Raw genomic sequence first — 17,189 nt, 5'->3', positions numbered from 1 at the left:
TCCCCATCCTTCCGCCAACTCCCACCTCTCCCAGCATGAAGTGGGAGGACCAGGCATGGCTGTGGTCTCCAAGCTCAGACTCCCGCTTACTAACGGTGCCTTCTGAGCTGTTTCCTCCTCGAGAGAACCGTCACAGCCTCTGCTGGCCCGTTCCTCGGGAGTGCAGAAACAGATGCGGGACACATGCTTCCCTAAGGGAGAAGCACTGGGTGCATCTCCGTAGGATCGTTATTCTGGAAGCCCAGCCCAGCAAGGGAGCCTGGGGTGGGGTGGGAGACAGGGCCCCGGAGGGTGCAGTGGGGTCCGCTATCTGTGAGGTTTCAGCGCACGTGCCCAGGAAGATCGGGGAGAGGCTTGGAACGCAGCTGTACCTTGAACCCGGAATCCAAGGCTTCCATCCTCCTTGGTGTTTTCTGAAGCATGTGACTCCCTGGCTTTCTAGGAAGAGGCAAAGTTAACCAGAGGAGGCTGTAGGGGCGACGGGCGGGGGGTGCCCGGGCGTGATGTGCAGTGCGGGAGGGAAGGAGGCCGTGAAGAGGCAGCGAAGGCGCTCCAGTGGGCTGCGCAGTGCGGGGTGGGGGCGGGGCTTCGCGGCCCGCTGGGACCTGCGTCCTCCCTGACGGGTCCTGTACTGAGCTGCCCCGAGGCCCTTCGCTGTGCCCAGCTCGGATCAGCTCAGTGCCGGGCACGTCGGGGTGGGAGTCGGCCGGAAGCAGGAAGCACGTGGCCCCGGCGCCCGCGCGCGCACGCACCCGGCTGTTGTCACTTACACCCGCAGGGCCTGGCTCTAGGCCGGAGGCCAGCAGGCTCGCTTTCTGCACTTGGCAAAAAAAAAAAAAAAAAAAAACCGCAGGGCCGCTGTCTCCCAAGCCCCCAGAAGTGCTGACTCTGGGCTTCCCTCAGCACTTGGAGGGGGGAAAAAAAAGTCTGGCCCATTCAGTCATAGGATAAAATTAGACCTGACTTCTCAGCAGCTTAAGGAGGTCACCGCGTTAACCCGCACACTGCCAGGGTCCCAGCGGGCTGCTGGTTTAGAGCATCGGCTGTGGTCAGTCCTGGAAATGATCCAGAGGTGCAAATACTTTGAGAAAGCAGAGTGGAAGGCAGAGGACACTCTTGGGCCTTATTTTTCTTAGGGCAGTGACGTTTGGCTCAGGTTCTGCTGCTGTTCCCAAACAGGAGAGAGGTGGCCCAGACCGCAGGCCAGGGGAAGGACGGAACCTAGACATTAGGAAATTTTTTTCTGTAGATCTGCAAAGTGGCTGAACCCCGCCACGCACACATACACACACACACTTGGGAGATGCAGGTCCAAGGCCACCTGGCGTGGGTGGCGGGGTGCAGAGCGGCCTGGCTACCACAGAGGGATAAGGCTTCTGCCTGGAAGAGGCCAGGGAAGTCTGTGGGGCAGGGGCCAGCGTGCAGGAGGCTCCTGTCTGGTCCCCAGAGCCCAGGGGACAGCCTGCAAGGCTCTACCACCTGAGCAAGACAGAGTGCAGACAAGACGGGGAAGGGGCTGAGGGCGCTCAGTCCTTCATGCTTTGCTACCTGCCACTTGCAAGCTTGCACAGGCCCCGGGCGTTCCCGGATTCCAAATAATTGCTAACTTGCAGAGTCGCCTACTAGTTACAGTTCATTGTAACCCCCAAATCCAGCAGGCCCACGCTTCCCTCCCGTGGCCTTTCAGGGACGTGCCGGTAGTAAAGCAGTGGGTCCCCCGCGGGCCTGTTCCCAGCGGAGGTCAAACAAGGCGACCGTCTCTCTGTCCCTGTTTCAGATCATACTCAGACCCAGCGTCCTTTTGGTGTCTATTTAGTGTCACTTTTTTTTTTGCATCTTTGTGCTGTTGGTGGGTGATTTCGCTGTTATAAATAGCCCTGCTGTCTGGTGTCGCTAAGAGCAGCAGGGCTGTGATGGGTCGTGTGGAGGAAATCCGTGTGTCGGATGAGCTTCATTTAGTCATGAGTTAAAGCTCTGCGGGACACGAGTTCAGTATTAATAATGCAACAATATCCAGTTGACCCTTTAACAACTTGGGACTTAGGGGGCGCTGACCCTCCAGGCAGTTGAAAATCTCAGCACTGTTCTGTCTGCCTAAAAAACAAAGGCTTTGATGAATGACTCATGCCCAGGGCAGGAAGCTGGAACGGTCTGGATAGAATCCTGGGTTCAAACCCTGGTTCTTTCAACTCTAGATGCTGTGACCTGTAATCCGATATGAACTTACCCCCACCCTCAGTTCGTCTAAAGATTCTGTGAAATGAAAATGCAAGTACTATATTTATTGACAAAGAGAGCCAATGTATAAGTGGGTCCGTGCAGTTCAAACCCATATTGTTCAAGGGTCAGTGTTACATTAAATATGTTGTCTTTGATCAGAAATAGACAGGGTTGTGTGTTTATAGTTTGAAAAACATGTCGTGACCAGAGGCTGGCAGGAACCCTGAGCGGCACTTTGCTGGGGAGCAATGGCCAAGGCCTGGCTAATTCAGGGGTCCTGGCTACTCGAGAGAACATGCCTCCTGCAGACAATGAGAACTGACTGAGAGAGAGTGGAAGCTGGGCAGGGGTCCAGGGTCCAGGCCTGGCTCCTCCTGCTCCTCAAGCTTCCGTCTCCTACTGGGAGGATGAAATCACTCTCTCTGAATGCGTGTCACTCCGGTGCTGTTGTTGTTTAGCCGCTAAGGTGTGTCCGACTCTTTGCAACCCCGTGGACTATATAGCCCAGCAGGCTTCTCTGTCCATGGGATTTCCCAGGCAAGAATACTGGAGTGGGTTGCCATTTCCTTCTGGGCTTAAAAATAACCATGGTAACCGTGAGGGCGACTGTGAGGAGTAAGGAGAATACAAGGTGTATCCTGGCCCTCAACCAACGGCAGGTCTTTCGTGCAGCGTGACCCAGGCGGGTCAGCTGACCTCTCCAAGCCTCAGGTGCCCCAGCGTTTTCCTCTTGCAGGGTGGTTATGGCGATCTGTGGGTTTACGTTTGTGAAAGGGTTTTCTAAATTGCCCAGTCCCAGTCCACTGATTCTCCAAGTGCTGCCCACATCCCTGTGGCACCCTCATCCGGGCGCCTGGTGACAGAGCAGACTCCCGGCCCTGCCCAGCACTTCTGAACCACCGTCCTGGGGCTCAGGATTGGGACAAAAGCTCCAGTGATTTTGTTGCAGACTGAAGAGTGGGTTAGTAGGACCCATTCTGATTTTTCTTCCCAAACCGCCCAGAGATCCTGTGGCACAGTTGTAGACTTGACGCCTAAAAGGTGAGCTGAGATGAGACAGCGATAGTTTGTTCAAAGCAGTGGAACAGCCCAGAGGGCAGAACACCCTGATCCCCGGTGCCCACTCCAATTCCGCACCTATCCCGCCTGCCCTTGGGAAGGATTTTGCATGAGTTCTGGCAGGTGGGGGAGGGCACTTTCTAGTCCCATTGAAGGAGCTAGATAGTTGCTGTGGAGACAAGCCTGGTCAGTGTGCGGCAGGCAGGAAGCAGCTGGTGGGTTTTGCTCCAGGTCCAAGAATCAGGGTGTCAGCGCTGCCAGGGCACAGCAGGGAGCAGGCAGCCTGTGCCCTCTAGGTTAGAGGTGCCCAGCTGAGTGCTGGGCCGTGCCACGCATGCGATAGCTGTTGCTTTTTTTGTTTCCTTTTCCAAGAGACACTTTTCATTCGGACACTGTAGTTGCCAAGCTTTGTGTTCGCTCTGACTAAAGAGAGCATTTTAACAGTAAGTAACTGTTAGCCGCTTCAGTTGTGTCTGACTCTTTGCGACCCAGCACCACGCTCCTCTGTTCGTGGAATTCTCCAGCCAAGAATACTGGAGTGGGTTGCCATTTCCTTCTCTAGGGGATCTTCCTGGCCCCGGGATGGAACCCAGGCCTCCTGTATTGCAGGCAGATTCTTTACTGTCTGGGAAGCCCAGAATATTTTAATAAATGAAAGTTAACCTATAAAGAACCCACCTGCCAGTGCAGGAGGCCTAAGAGACTCGGGTTTGATCCCTGGGTCGGGAAGATCCCCTGGAGAAGGGAATGGCCACCCACTCCAGTGTTCTTGCCTGGAGAATCCCATGGACAGAGGAGCCTGGCGGGCTACAGTCCATGGGGTGGCAAAGAGTCGGACACGACTAAAGCATCTTAGCACAGCACAGTCTCCGTAGGAGGAGGCAAGGCGGGCTGAGGTCCTGTTTACTTTCCTCTTTTGTTTTAAGTGACAATCCACTCTCACCTCCAGCCTCCGCAGGTGTATTGGAGCCTGGGGCTTCGGGAGAGAGGAGATACCCACACACTGGCAGGGGCAGGGGCCGGTGGCACACACAGAGAGATGACATGAGGGAAAGAGCCTGACCTGCCCGGCCACTTGGAGCTGCAGGAGGCTGTTGGCTTAGCGTTTTGGGGGGTGAGACCTTTCCGGATGGGCATCCAGGGCAGTGGCGAGCAGAGGTCCGCACTCCCTGGCCACCACTGCCACTGCCGGCCGGGCCCAAACGCCTCCTGGAGCTGAGCTCACCCAGAGACAGGAAGAGCGGTTACCCCAGAATCATCCCTCTCCGCGTTGAACCTTCTCCTCTGCTCCGTGTCAGGGCCGAAGAGCGGGAGGAAGATCCTAGCTTGTCTTCCCCAGGCTCAGGGTTCTGTAAGGTCTCTTACGAGAGGCGTGCACAGCGCGAGGGTAGGCGCTCTGGCGCCCGCGGGAAGGGTACGTACACGCGTGCTCAGTCGCTTCAGCCGTGTCCGACTCTTTGCGACCCCAAGAACCCGAGTCTCTTACATCTCCTGCATTGGGAGGCAGGTTCTTTACCCCTGGCACCACCTGGGAAGCCCCCCACAGGAAGAGTTAAGGCTGGCTACTGCCCTCAGAGTGTTGATAACTCCAGCCAGGGAGGTAGGCAGATGAGAGACAGGACAGATAGGAAGGAGTGTTTCCGGGTCCCGACCACGGCGGTATCCAGTACTGCTCAGGGTCCCTAGCGCTTCCTAGAGGGTTAGCTGTCCAGCATCACAAGAGTCAAATGAGCTGCCTCCTCCTTCTGGCCTTGATTTACAGCAAGGGAAACCGAGTCCCCGACAGTATAAGTAACTTGACCGAGACTACAGAGCAGGAAACCGGCAGAGACAGGATATGAGTGCAGGCAACCTGGCTTCAGAGTTCTTGCTCTCAGCCAGACTGTTCGTCACATGCCAGGCTGTGGCACAAGAGGCGAGAGAGAAGGGGAGCTGGAGTTTTCAGGAGGGCTTCCTGGAGGAGAGGGCTGGAGGGCCGAACTTCAGCCGAGAGGAAACTGGATGGTGTCCTTGACGGAGGAGCCGAGGTCAGAGGCAGGCAGCAGTGGGCACGGGGGTTCGGACTCCGAGGAGGTGGCTTCGCTAACAGGGACACGGGCCGTGGTGGAGGGGTCCCTTCCAGGGTGACAGCTCGCTTACGCCATAGCGGCAGCAGGCCTGGCTTTTCAGTCTGGCGAGGAGCTTAACCCTGCTCTCCATCCCTGGGGAGCCACTTGGGGCTGAGCTCTACTTGGTCACCTCCAAGCCTCCTCCCCAACCCTGGCTCCTGTAGGACCCATCCACAATGACGAGCTCCCTGCCTGGAGACAGCTGTGCCTCAGATGAGTTTCTGCCTTTCTGTATCACTTCCAGCCCCGCCTAGGAGGCTGTCAGCTCCTCTTCATGTTAAATTCCTACAGATAGGACCCTGGGTGGCCGATCCCGCAAACATGGAGTTTTACGCACTCCCCTGCCCCCAGGCTGGAAGACGAGGCCCCACAGGGAGGCCATGTGGCTGTGACTTGTAGGCTGCAGAGTTCAACTTCACTCGGCAGGCACAGCTGCCGTCTTCCAGTCTGATACACCTCGTCTCCTGGGGAGAAGGCCTCTGGTTTTCAAAGGCCTCTAGGCCCCAGTCGAGGCTGTCCATCCACAAGACACGGGGAGAGGAGCCAGAGGCCGCTGACAAATAGAGTCGTGGACAGAACCAAAGCGGCACTGAGGTCCCCTGAGGCCACGAGCTCCCGAGGCCACGCCTGCTCCGTGCAGCCTGGCACACAGGAGACATCCGTGCCCGCTGGCTGGACTGAACTGACCGAGCCGGGGCGGTGCCGCCCAGCCCGGCCCCTCTCCTGGGTGCTGGGCACACGGGGGGCCTCTCCCCAGGTGACCGTGCCGTCCAGGGAACTCATCCGAGGGCATGGAGCCCGTGGCAGCCTCTGGGTCCGGGAGCGGGGCAGCTGGGGTTTCAGGAAGGTCCCCGCCGGGCTCAGCACCTTGCAGCTCCTGCCTTGCTTGGGGAGGCCGCTTTTCCTGATTCACTCCTGCCCCGGGGCCGCCAGCGCAAAAGCTCAGGATGGCGGGGTTTTTTTGTTTTTTTTCTTTGCTGGGGGTTGCGCCTCTTCTAAGGGACCCCTTCTCTCTGTGTGTCCCCCAGGATCACACCTCGACACCCAACCCTTGAACTCCACACACTCTGCCATGCATCCAGGAGGAGAGCTGGCCCGGAGGCCCCGCGCACGCGTCCCTGGAGGCCGACGGCATGACCTCTGTAAGGGACTTCCTTTAGTCACCTATTCGCATGAACGACTGTAGACGCATGACCTACAGTCTTCAATCCTGCCTCTAGCGACGGTGGATCTCTGTGGGGAATGTGGACGGAAGCAGCAAGAGGGGGTGTGCAGAGAGAGAGGGACGCAAAACACGCGCAGGAGAGCGCCGAAGGCAACAGCAAAACAAGGGCTCTTTTGTGGCTGGGATGAGATATTTTTTTAAATCATTTCAATTTCGACTTGTTACAGGGTACTTTTTTTTTTTCCCCCCAACCTCATTCTGTAGGAAATCCATGTGAGCTTCCTGGAAAGGGGGGGGGGAAAAAAAAAAAGCTTCCTGGAAAGGGAAAAAAAAAAAAAAGAAAACTAGACATGAAATCAGTTCCACACCTTTAATCCCTTGCCCTCATCTGCCAGCCTTCCACACCCACACACCTCCATGCTCCACGTGTGACCATCCTTGCCGGTGGACCGAACCTTCCAGAACCTTCCAGAATGCACTACACGGCATCAGGACACACAAACACGCCCGCACATGCACACCTCTCCCCTCCGCTCAGTATACACACAGATTTTACTGTGATGTCCGAGGCTGTATAGACTCTCCTGTGGATAAACTGGAATTTTTTTTATGTTCTCTCTCTCTCTCTCTCTCTCTCTCTCTCTGCTAGTATTAATCATCTTCCAATGGAAAATCATTATCTTCAGAATGCATTCGGGGGTTCCTTGCGTCAGGGACTTAAGAATCTGAGGCGAGGACCCCTCAGGCTTAGCTGCAGGGCTCCAAGGGAGCCAGCGCCCCCATCCGGAAGGGTCTTTGCTCTCTGCTGGGGGAGGGCCGATGGCTGTCCCAGGATTGCACCAGCATGTTCAATAGAGAAGAGGTTTTCTATACCTTCAAGCACTTAAATCCTAGTCTGTGTTCAAAGTGTAAACTGTACAGTAATCAAGCCTTGTGTATATGGAAAACAATAAATACTATGCAAATCAATAGAAACACTTTAGCAGTATGTACAGAGCACTCACAAACAGCTCAGCTCCTGAGGACTTCTCCAGGCTGCGGGAGAAGGAACTCCGCAGCCTTTCAGTGAAACAGGAAGGAAGGGCATAGGGCTAGCGAATACGGACCTGCCCAGTTCTTAGGTCAGCCGCCACCCGAGGTCTCCCGGAGCGAACTCGGTGCTCTAAGTCCAGGCAGCCGGCGGGGTGGGGGGGTGGTCTGGGCTGGGCAGTCAAGGTGCCCCCGCCCCCGCCCCGCCCGCCTCCTGGAGAGGCAGCGCAGGGGGGCGCGGGCGGAGCGCAGGGGGACAGACGGCTGACCACCTGGAGGCCCCAGCCAGGAAGGAGACCCTCCCGGCCCAGGGCTCCCCCGCTGTCAGGGCAGGAAGGAGACGAAGTTCCTCGCCTCGGTGCCATCAGGGAAGAGCCTTAAAGTTACACCAGAGCCCCCGACCCCCAGCAGAGGGAGGCCCGAATCAGCACAACGGCGCCCGCCCCGCGGCGCCCTCCAGGCTGGGAGAGACTGCAGGCTCTTCTCGCCCGCCCAAGGGCCACACTGTGTGTGGATGTCCGGTCCCCGTCCTCTCCGCCGCTCTGCCGAGGTGTCCTCCGAACACATCCGAACCTTCCAAGTAGCACAGAAGCCCCTCCTCGACGGCAGAGCGCGCCCCACCCCCCAGCACCCCCGGCCCCGGCCGGCCCCAGAGCAGTGTTCCCGTGGGTCCCGGCGGGGTCGGGGTCGGCCCGGCCTCCAAGGGGCGCGCGGGGAGGCTCGCAGAGCATCCTGGCCGCCGCCGGCCTGACCCTTCGCCCGGCCCCGGCGCCCCCACCCCCCAGCGCCCCGGGCCGGCTGGACTCGCTGAAGGCCAAGGAAGACAGGCACGGGGCCGCCTCCCGCCGCCATCGGCCCCCGCCTCGCCCCGGCGCCCCGACCCGGTAGCCCCCGTAGAGCCCCGGCCCCGGCCCGGCTGCGCTTTGGCCCCTCTCTCTGTCTGGCTTCGCTGCTTGGCCCGCCGGCCCCGGCCCTCGGCGGCACGCCGCGTCCGCTGCTAGTAGGAGCTTGTAGGGGAGGGGTTTGGGGTCGCCACACGATGCCTAGAGAATGCTGCAGTCTGCACCTTAGACGCTTTTTAGAAGTTTTGGAATTACCTTGATTTTTTTAAATTGTTATGAAAATGATTCTTTTCTTGACTCTTCCACACGGCTCTGTTCTCTGGAGGGAATCTCCCCCCTACCCACCCCTCTCTGATGTATAGACCATTCTCCCTACACCAGCTGAACAAATGTCAAAATTAATAAAGAAATCGATTCATGGCACTGGCTTGCTCTCTCCTTCCGGCTCATCTTTAGGGAGTTGGGGGTGGGGGGTAGCGGGGCTGGAGGAGTCTGGGGGTGATCAGTCTGCAGGGAGGCCTGCACCCCCCCCCCGCCCACCTTCTGGAAACATGGGCAGCCCCTTAATCAGGACCACCCATTCTGAGAGAGGCCCCCCACCCCACCCTCCAGATGATAGGGCAGATTGCTGTCCACCCCATAAGGATGATGCGATGGGGGCAAGTCCAAGATCTTTGAGGGGGGGAGCAGAGGGAACCACAAACACCAAGGTAGGTGGGTAAGCCCACAGCGGACATACACTTAAGGGGGACCCCCAGTGCTCCCTGTGAGGGTGTCTGACCCCTGCATTCAGTGCCAAAGTTCAAGAACTTCCAACAAAATCACTCTGATCCTAACTAGTTCCTAACACTTCCTGCAAGGCTAGCCACCAAGCTGGCCTCAGTTTTCTCATCCATCAAATGGGGGAAGGGATCAAGCAAGTAGTAAAGTCTCTTCAGCTTGCCATCCTGGGATCACTGAACACAAATGCCTTTGTCAACCTTGGCATGAAATAAATTATTTACTCTGGCTTCTCCTCCTAAGTTCGCATCATTGGTGGGGGCAGGAGGCAGGGTATATAGCCAAGTCATAGTCATAGGGTGTTAGGAGTGCACCCAGCCTCAGTCTGATTCTGAAGCCTCTCTCTCAGTATCCAGGCCAAGCGGCCTGCCGAGCTGTGCACCACCATCACCCAGAGGGATTTTAAGACACAGGTTCAGAATCACAACCGCCAGGGTGGGTTCAGGCGGCCACGTGGGGAACTGGAATATGGCTTCCCAAAGGGTGGTGATGGACAGCTTTGTAGCGCAGCCAATTCGGACGGATAAAAAACCTTTTCTCTTGTGTTTAATCCAAACTTCCAGAAAAACAAGGTCCACCGCCTTTGTGAGGTCTTTCTTGTCTTTAACCTGCGTCACTTGTGCGACAGGGTTCACAGCCAGTTCCAGCCCGAGCAGATAACAGAAATGTGGGCAGAGCCAGCTCTTTGTGAAATGGAGCCATTCCTACAACCTGGGCCCTGGGCCTCCTGCTGAAAACCCTGGAGCAGGCTCGTCTCTGCCTGCCAAAGGGTGACCGTGGGCTGGAAAGAAACGGCTCTGGGACCGCCAGGCAGAGAAGGGACACAAGTCCATCTGTCTGGCAGCCTCTGTGTTCCCAGTCATGTTGCATGTCCAAACCAGTGACATGCTGACGGGCATTTAAACAGAAACTACACACGGGGAGGGAGGGGACGTAGGTATACCTACGGCTGACTGATGGTGGCGTTTGGCAGAAACCAGCACAATATTGTCCCTGGAGAAGGAAATGGCAGGCCACTCTAGTATTCTTGCCTGGACAACTCCATGGACAGAGGAGCCTGGTGGGCTACAGTCCGTGGGGTCGCAAAGAGTGGGACACGACTAAGCGACTAACACTGCAGCACAATATTGTAGAGCAATTATCCACCGATCAAAAATAAACAAATTTAATTATTAAAAAAACAAAGTAATAAATAAAAATAAACCGCAGGAAAGGATGCTGTTCCATGCAGAAATGATCCAAGTTAGTTACTGTGTTTTCCCCGTTTGTAAAATGAGAGAGAGAGATCCTAGTGGAGGCCTGTATGTTGTAAAAATTTATTAGAAAAAAAAAAAAAAGGCATATGGGTGCCCTGTGATTCAATCTCATCTCTTCCATAAAATATTTATTGAGCACAAACCAAAAGCTGGCACAGGCACTCATTGCTGAATCAATGGCCATCCCAGGCCATCAACACATCCAACCCAGATGCCAAGCCAGGCAGAACATGGCAGAAGCACAAATGAGTCCTCGGAGGAGGAAGGGAGGACAGAGGGGACCAGGGAGAGCCAGAGAGAGGCGGAGCCAGAGCCTGGGGAGCACCCAGCCAGCACCCGCAGAGGGGTCCCACTCCCACCCCCGGCCCGCTCCCACCTGCAGGCTCTCGGGCCCCAAAGCCCAGCCTCCCCACTTACCCGTCCCAGCACCGAGGAGGGGGGGCAAGCCTCCATGTCCACTCTGCACACTCCCCCAAGAAGCCTGGGCATCTGCCCAGAAAGGGGCCTGGGCACTTCAGGGTAGCATCTCCTGAGACCACAGGGGGACCAACTGTGCCCTCCAGGTGCCCCAGAGGCACCCCCGCCAGGTACCCATGTTTTCTTAGACGCTCACTTGAGCCAGGAGCGGGTAGACCTTCTCAGAATGAACAGAGGTTCCCGAGCGCTCACTCCTTTCTCTTTCTGTCTCTCTCTCTGTCACACACACACACACACACACACACACAGAGGCTGATTTTACAGTCAATCTTTCAAAGTGCAATTTGTCTAGGAAAAGCCAATGTGAGGCCCGAGAGGGCTTCCACCAATGGCGAGGCGACTCCGGCAGCTCAGCCAGTCTCGGGTCTGTATTCTAATGGGCCCCATCTTTATCAGGGAAATGTTGCTTCTCTGAACTGGAAACTTCTCATGGAGGGTCCCCGGACTCCGAGGCAGAGAAGGGGCCTGAGCTGAGGCGTGGGGAGCCGCCTCTCCCCAGGCAGGGGCAGAAGGCAGGGGCGCTGGGAAAGTGGGGGGGGGGGGTGCTGGCACCTGCCTGGGAACACCTGACTTCCCGTGTCTGACGTGGTCCGGGACCTGGGCAAGGGCTGGGCCGGACGCCTTGGGGGGAGGCCGGCCTGGGGCTTGAGCCAGTTTGACCCTCAGGAGCTGCCATGGGGTTCTGGGCTGGACCTCAGGGGCTCTAGGGGCCCAGATTTGGGGTTCCGGCCTCCCCTCGGCCTGCTGTGGGGGGGGCCATGGAGTCCAACCTGCAGGGCCCCTTCCTGCTGAACAACGCGCCGCTGGCCCAGTTCTCGGAGATGAAGGCGCCTGTGTGCCAGTACTCTGTGCAGAACCCCTTCTACAAGCTCAGCCCCCCGGGCTTGGGTCCCCAGCTGCCAGCCGGGACCCCCCACGGCATCACGGACATCCTCAGCAGGCCCGTGGCCGCGCCCAACAGCAGCCTCCTGCCCGGCTACCCCCACGTGGCCGGCTTCGGTGGCCTCGGCTCCCAGGGGGTCTACTACGGCCCCCAGGTGGGGAGCTTCTCCAAGGCGGGGAGTGAGTACCCCACCCGGACCCGGAACTGCTGGGCGGACACGGGCCAGGACTGGCGAGGCGGGCGGCAGTGCGGCAGCAGTGAGTACCTGGAGGGGGAGGGGAGCGGGCGCTCGCGGGGGCGCTGGTGGGGGGTCCCCGGCGGCCATCAGACTGCCTGGGGCAGACCCCGGGTCTGCCCCTCCACCCAGGGGCGGCGTGGGGTTCTCCCCTCCCCCTCCCGCCCCGGCTTTGCCCGGATGGGCATCTTGACCCCTGCCCCCACCCCTTTTACCAGCCGCCCTCCTGGGGACCCCGGGGTCCAGAGAGGACCACACGGCCCACCCCATCCTTTATAAGGTCCTGCTCGCCTTACTTCTCCCACCCAGAGCTGTGTCACCAGCTCACCCCAGTGAAGAGAATCTGCCCCCCATCACCTTCCCAGAGTTCTCCCACGCCCCGGCAGCACTCAGGGACCCGAATGTACCCCGACCCCACCTTGGTCCTGCCGCGATCCAGGGGGCCGGTTCCCTCCTGGGGGGTGGAGGTTCAAGTCAACAGCAGCAGCCAGACCGCCCAGCCTCCGGGAGGCGCTGCTGAGCCCCGGCCCGCTGGACCTTCCTTGTTGGGGGAGCCCCTCACCCAGGGTTCCCCAGACTGTGGCTTTCAGAGGGTTGGTGCAGGGCCTGGGGGAGGTGGCAGGTCGTGCAGAGGCAGGGGGGCCTCACCCGGGAGGCTTGGGGAGTGATCGTGGCTGTCGGAGCCACCCCTGGGCCCACATCAGGCAGGGGCAGAGGGAGGCGTCCACTTCTGTCCCCCTTTGGGGGGCCTCCACTGCGACGGGGGCTTGGGGCCGCCCAGAAAAGCCGGGAGCACATCTGCCTCCCACCTGTGTGCTCCTGGGGTCCCCACGGCCCCCATCAGCCTGAAACAGCGAGGCCCACAGGGGACCTATCTTACAGCTGGTTTGGGGGTGCTTTACCCTGCCGTCCACATCCCCCTTTGCACACACAGCCCCCTCTCTGCACCCTGCCCTTCAACCCCGAATGCACACACACACACACACAGCAAAGTATCTGAGAGCCAGGGCCTGGATTCACTCAAGGGGAGGGGACGTCTCTTGGGAGGTCTCCTCACCTGTCTCTGCCTCAGTTTCCTCACCTGTGACCCGAGGATGTGCGATGTGGGGGTCAGACTATGCTGAACAAGGCCCAGCATATGGGCCTTCTGTTTCCCCGGGGCCCATAAACACTCTCCTCCCCCCACCAAGCTCCTGAGAGGCTGCCCTGGATGGGCAGGGGTCAGTTCTCTCACCCCCCTCCCACACTGTTTTGGGTATTTTTAAAATTTATTTTTAATTGGAGGATAACTGCCTTACAATGTTGTGGTGGTGTCTGCCATGCAACAATGTGAATCAGCCATAAGTATATACATGTATATATCTATGTATCCCCCCTTAAGCCTCCCTCCCACCTCCACACCCCATCCCACCCCTCTAGTGGAGCACCAGGCTGAACTCCCCGGGTCTGAGACAGTAGCACTGAAGCATATATATGGTCACACGTAAAACAGAGAGCTGGCGGGAAGCTGCTGGATGACCCAGGGCTCAGTTCTTGAGGCCTCACCTCCAGATCTCCCGTGGGGCTGAAGCCCTCGTGGCTCCCAGGCCTGGGGACCAGGCAGTCACTTGGAGCTTAAGGCTCTGATTTTCCCAGGAACCTGGAAAACGGGATCCCAAGAGCAAGAAAGTGGAGGAATTCCCAGGTCCCCCGCACCCCCCCTCCCCGGGGCCCTGATGGTTGGTAGAAGGCATCAAATCCGCTTCTCAGTGACCTGAAGGGACATCCCGGCGACCCAGAGGAGGCTTCTCCTGCCCCTTGGCGGGGGTGGGAGGCATCACTGAGTAGCGAGGACATTCCACGGGGAGACACAGTTCCAAGCACCCTCTGGCCGCAGTTAGCTACAACTTGGGGGCAGGTGCCCTTGGGGTCCCCGCCCACCCAGACAAGGCAGAGGCAGGCTGCTCAGGTGAGAGGTGCCCCGATGACCCCGCAACCTCAGCGGCTCCTCGGTAGGGGCGCTCGCCCTGTGGGGCAGGCAGGGCAGGGCTGGGACTCCCCCACACTCAGCACATTAAGGGCACACTTCCTTCCTCCCGCCAGCCCCGGACCCCCTGAGCGACAGCATGCATAAGAAAAAGCACACCCGGCCCACCTTCACTGGCCACCAGATCTTCGCCCTGGAGAAGACTTTCGAGCAGACCAAGTACCTGGCTGGCCCCGAGAGGGCGCGGCTGGCGTACTCGCTGGGGATGACCGAGTCGCAGGTCAAGGTGAGTCCAGGTGGGTGAAGAGGCTGTCTGCGTGGCAGTGAGGAGCCCGCCGGGACGGGGTGCCACTGCCTGGCAGGGAGGCAGCCCTGCGCTCATGGCGATTGAAGCTCAGTGGGAGGATGTTTAGGCATGTGGGCACCACCTGCCTGCCCAACCCCGGAGATGGCAATAGTGACCATCACCCCGCTGGCTGTCATCCACGGCGCCCTCTTCTGAGAGCTGGATGTGTAACTGCCCATTTAAACCTCACAGCAACCTTATCAGTGGAAGGAGGCCTTGTTACCCAACTTGAAAGTGAAAAGTGAACGTGTTAGTCCAACTCTTTGCAACCCCATGGATTATAACCTCTGTCCACGGGATTCTCCAGGCAAGGATACTGGAGTGGGTTGCCATTCCCTTCTCCAGGGGATCTTTCCAACCCAGGGATCAAACCAAGGTCTCCCGCATTGCAGAAAGATTCTTTTTTTTTTTTTAAATGTATTTATTTTTTAATTGAAGGATACTTGCTTGACAACAGGCAGATTCTTTACGGTCTGAGCCACCCACCGACTCAGCTGTGTGTTTTGCCCAAGGTAACTGGCTAGTAAGTGCTGGGAGTCAAATCTGGGTTACAGAGCTCCAACCCCATACCTTCCCCAGCCTCTGCCTGGCCCAGGCTGGAAACTTCAAGAGCTGATGGCAGCCTCTGGGCCAGATCAGAACTCACTTCAGGCTTGTTCCGTTAGCCAACCTTGGCCTTGGTTCACCACCAATATAAAATAAATTTCAAAGACTTCAAAGTGAATATAACTCCTCCCCACAACTCCCATGAGCCTCACTGCCCATCTGGAGGCAAGGGGTACCCTGTCTCACTGCACACCTCCCACTTGAAAGTGAGTATGTGGGCTTCTGCTTTCTCAGGCTCCTGGGGCACCCCTGGTAACGCTGAGGCTCACTGTGCCCTGAGGGGCTTTGGCTCGGGGCACCATCTTCAGCTAGCTCTGAGCTGTACTGGAACTGCGGCTCCGTGACAAGGTGACGGACTTGAGGGCAGTGGGAGGCACAAGGGCAGCTGGGGACCCGGTCTGGGCTCCCCCAGGACCCCCAAGCCACCCCCGTCCCCCATCGCCCGCAGCCTCCTCCGCCCAATACTAACTCGGCTGGAGAGGAAGCGCCCTTTCCACGTGGCGCTGTTCCTTTGGGTCCTTTCTGCAGGGTTCTATCCCCAGCAGGAAGCATATGTTAGTTTTATTGTTGGAAAAACTATTCGTGAAGTTCAGTGCACGTCTAGGAGGTTAAAAGCGTTTCAGCCCCTTCCACCCCAATACCCAGATGGCAAAGGAGAAGATATACACCACACGGAAGGGTTACAGGGAAGCCGAAAAAGCTGCTGCACTGTTTTAATTTTATTGCCCTCCTCCAAAAAAAAAAAAAAAACCAAAAAAAAAAAACCCACAGTCGTGTGACGGTGACAACCTGGTCCATTGCCGCGCCTAGTCCAGGATGCAGAGGGCTTGCGGCCGCGGGGAGCCGCCGGCCCCAGAGGGGCGCCGCGCGCGCCATCCTCAGAGCCCCTCTCGTCCCAGGTGTGGTTCCAGAACCGGAGGACCAAGTGGCGGAAGAAGAGCGCCCTGGAGCCCTCGTCGTCCACGCCCCGGGCGCCGGGCGGCGCGGGCGCGGGCGCGGGCGGGGAGCGCGCGGCCTCCGAGACCGAGGACGACGAGTACAACAAACCCCTGGACCCGGACTCGGACGACGAGAAGATCCGCCTGCTGCTGCGCAAGCACCGCGCCGCCTTCTCGGTGCTCGGCCTGGGGGCGCACGGCGGCGTCTGACCTCGCCCGCCCGCCGCCTCTGGGGTCCCCGCGGTCCCCGCGCGGGCTAACGGGGGCTGCAGGGGAGGAGGAGGAGGGAGGAGGGGTCGGGGAGGGGAGGAGGCGGAGGGGGGCGCGGAGGAGGGAGAGGGGCTGGAGACGAGGAAGGAGGAGGGGGCGGAAAGGCCAGCCTCCGGGGGGGCTCGTGCTCAGTCCTGTCCGACTCTTGGCGACCCCATGGGCCGTAGCCCTCCAGGCGCCTCTGTCCATGGGGGTTCTCCAGGCGCGAATCCTGGAGTGGGTTGCCCTGCCCTCCTCCAGGTGGAGGGCGCGGGGAGGGAGCCAAGAGGGAGACGCGAGCCTGGCCCCTCCGCCGTCTTGCGCGCCTCCGTGGGCCCAGGCCTGGCCTCGCCAGCTCTGCAGACTCTTACGTGCACAGGTGGATGAGAGCGACCAAGCTCTGCAGCCAGGACACTGGCCGCGGGGTCCCAGACACGCCACCGCGGTAGCTGGGTGGGTGTGGGGGCTTCCCTCTGGGAAGCCCTTGGCTCAGTCTGGGGTCTCCCTCTAGGCTGATTAGAAGAGCGGGCAAGTCCAGGGCCTCTCCCCAGACCCTGGCACAAGAAGGATCCCACCTTAGGGACAACAGCTAAATGCTGAACCCAGGCTGGAGGACCCCCCCAACCAGGGGCGGGGAAATGGGGTCTAGCCAAGAAGGAACACCCCCACACCCCACCTTAGGGATCACACCCCCGGAGGGAGCTGTCCTCCTGCGATCCTTTCTCCACCTTGCCCTCAGAGGGCATCCCCCCCCCGACCCAGGACAGAAGGAGATTAGAAGCCCCCACTGGCTGGGAAAGAGGAAGGTTGTGGACAGAAGCAGAGAAAGCAGGAGAGACTCCTGGCAGCGATGCTGCGTCCCAGAGCCTCCCACCAGGCGGCCCTCGGGGCCAGAGCAAGGACTGGAACCCTGGAGAGAGAGAAGCATCCTTCCTGGGGAGACACTCGGGGCCGGAAGGGACCTCAGAACCTCTGCTCCTCCGGTGGGGTACCCCCGCAGGAGAGGAGAGGACGGCACCCAGGGCTTGCA

General features: G+C 58.9%; 2 protein-coding genes across 7 annotated transcripts in view; both read left to right on the top strand.

Annotated features, from left to right (window-relative positions):
* ANK1 (ankyrin 1) overlaps positions 1-8,846 on the top strand; it is a 240,003-nt gene extending 231,157 nt beyond the window's left edge. For 4 of the 6 annotated variants that reach the window (XM_043893247.1, XM_043893250.1, XM_043893248.1 and 1 more), the window contains exon 44: positions 6,416-7,527. The gene's annotated coding sequence lies outside the window, so the exon portion shown is untranslated. Of the gene's footprint in view, positions 1-6,415 lie in introns of all 6 variants that reach the window. The other 2 variants (XM_043893252.1, XM_043893251.1) reach the window with 1 other exon arrangement.
* A 2,692-nt stretch (positions 8,847-11,538) lies between these two features.
* On the top strand, positions 11,539-16,220 carry NKX6-3 (NK6 homeobox 3). The gene is made up of 3 exons (XM_043893257.1): positions 11,539-12,076; positions 14,137-14,306; positions 15,872-16,220. Exons 1-3 carry the CDS (start codon positions 11,695-11,697, stop codon positions 16,118-16,120), a joined length of 801 nt encoding a protein of 266 aa, XP_043749192.1. The 5' UTR covers positions 11,539-11,694; the 3' UTR covers positions 16,121-16,220.
* Positions 16,221-17,189: the final 969 nt, after the last annotated feature.

Source organism: Cervus elaphus, chromosome 32, assembly GCF_910594005.1.
Source record: "Cervus elaphus chromosome 32, mCerEla1.1, whole genome shotgun sequence".
Lineage (NCBI taxonomy): Eukaryota > Metazoa > Chordata > Mammalia > Artiodactyla > Cervidae > Cervus > Cervus elaphus.
This window is presented reverse-complemented; position numbering and strand designations above follow the sequence as displayed.

Excerpts from the sequence above, each read along its gene's own strand:
- NKX6-3 (XM_043893257.1), top strand. The coding sequence starts at position 11,695 with ATGGAGTCCAACCTGCAGGGCCCCTTCCTGCTGAACAACGCGCCGCTG. Across the intron at positions 12,077-14,136 it reads CGGGCGGCAGTGCGGCAGCA|CCCCGGACCCCCTGAGCGAC; the intron begins GTGAGTACCTGG and ends TCCTCCCGCCAG. Across the intron at positions 14,307-15,871 it reads TGACCGAGTCGCAGGTCAAG|GTGTGGTTCCAGAACCGGAG; the intron begins GTGAGTCCAGGT and ends CTCTCGTCCCAG.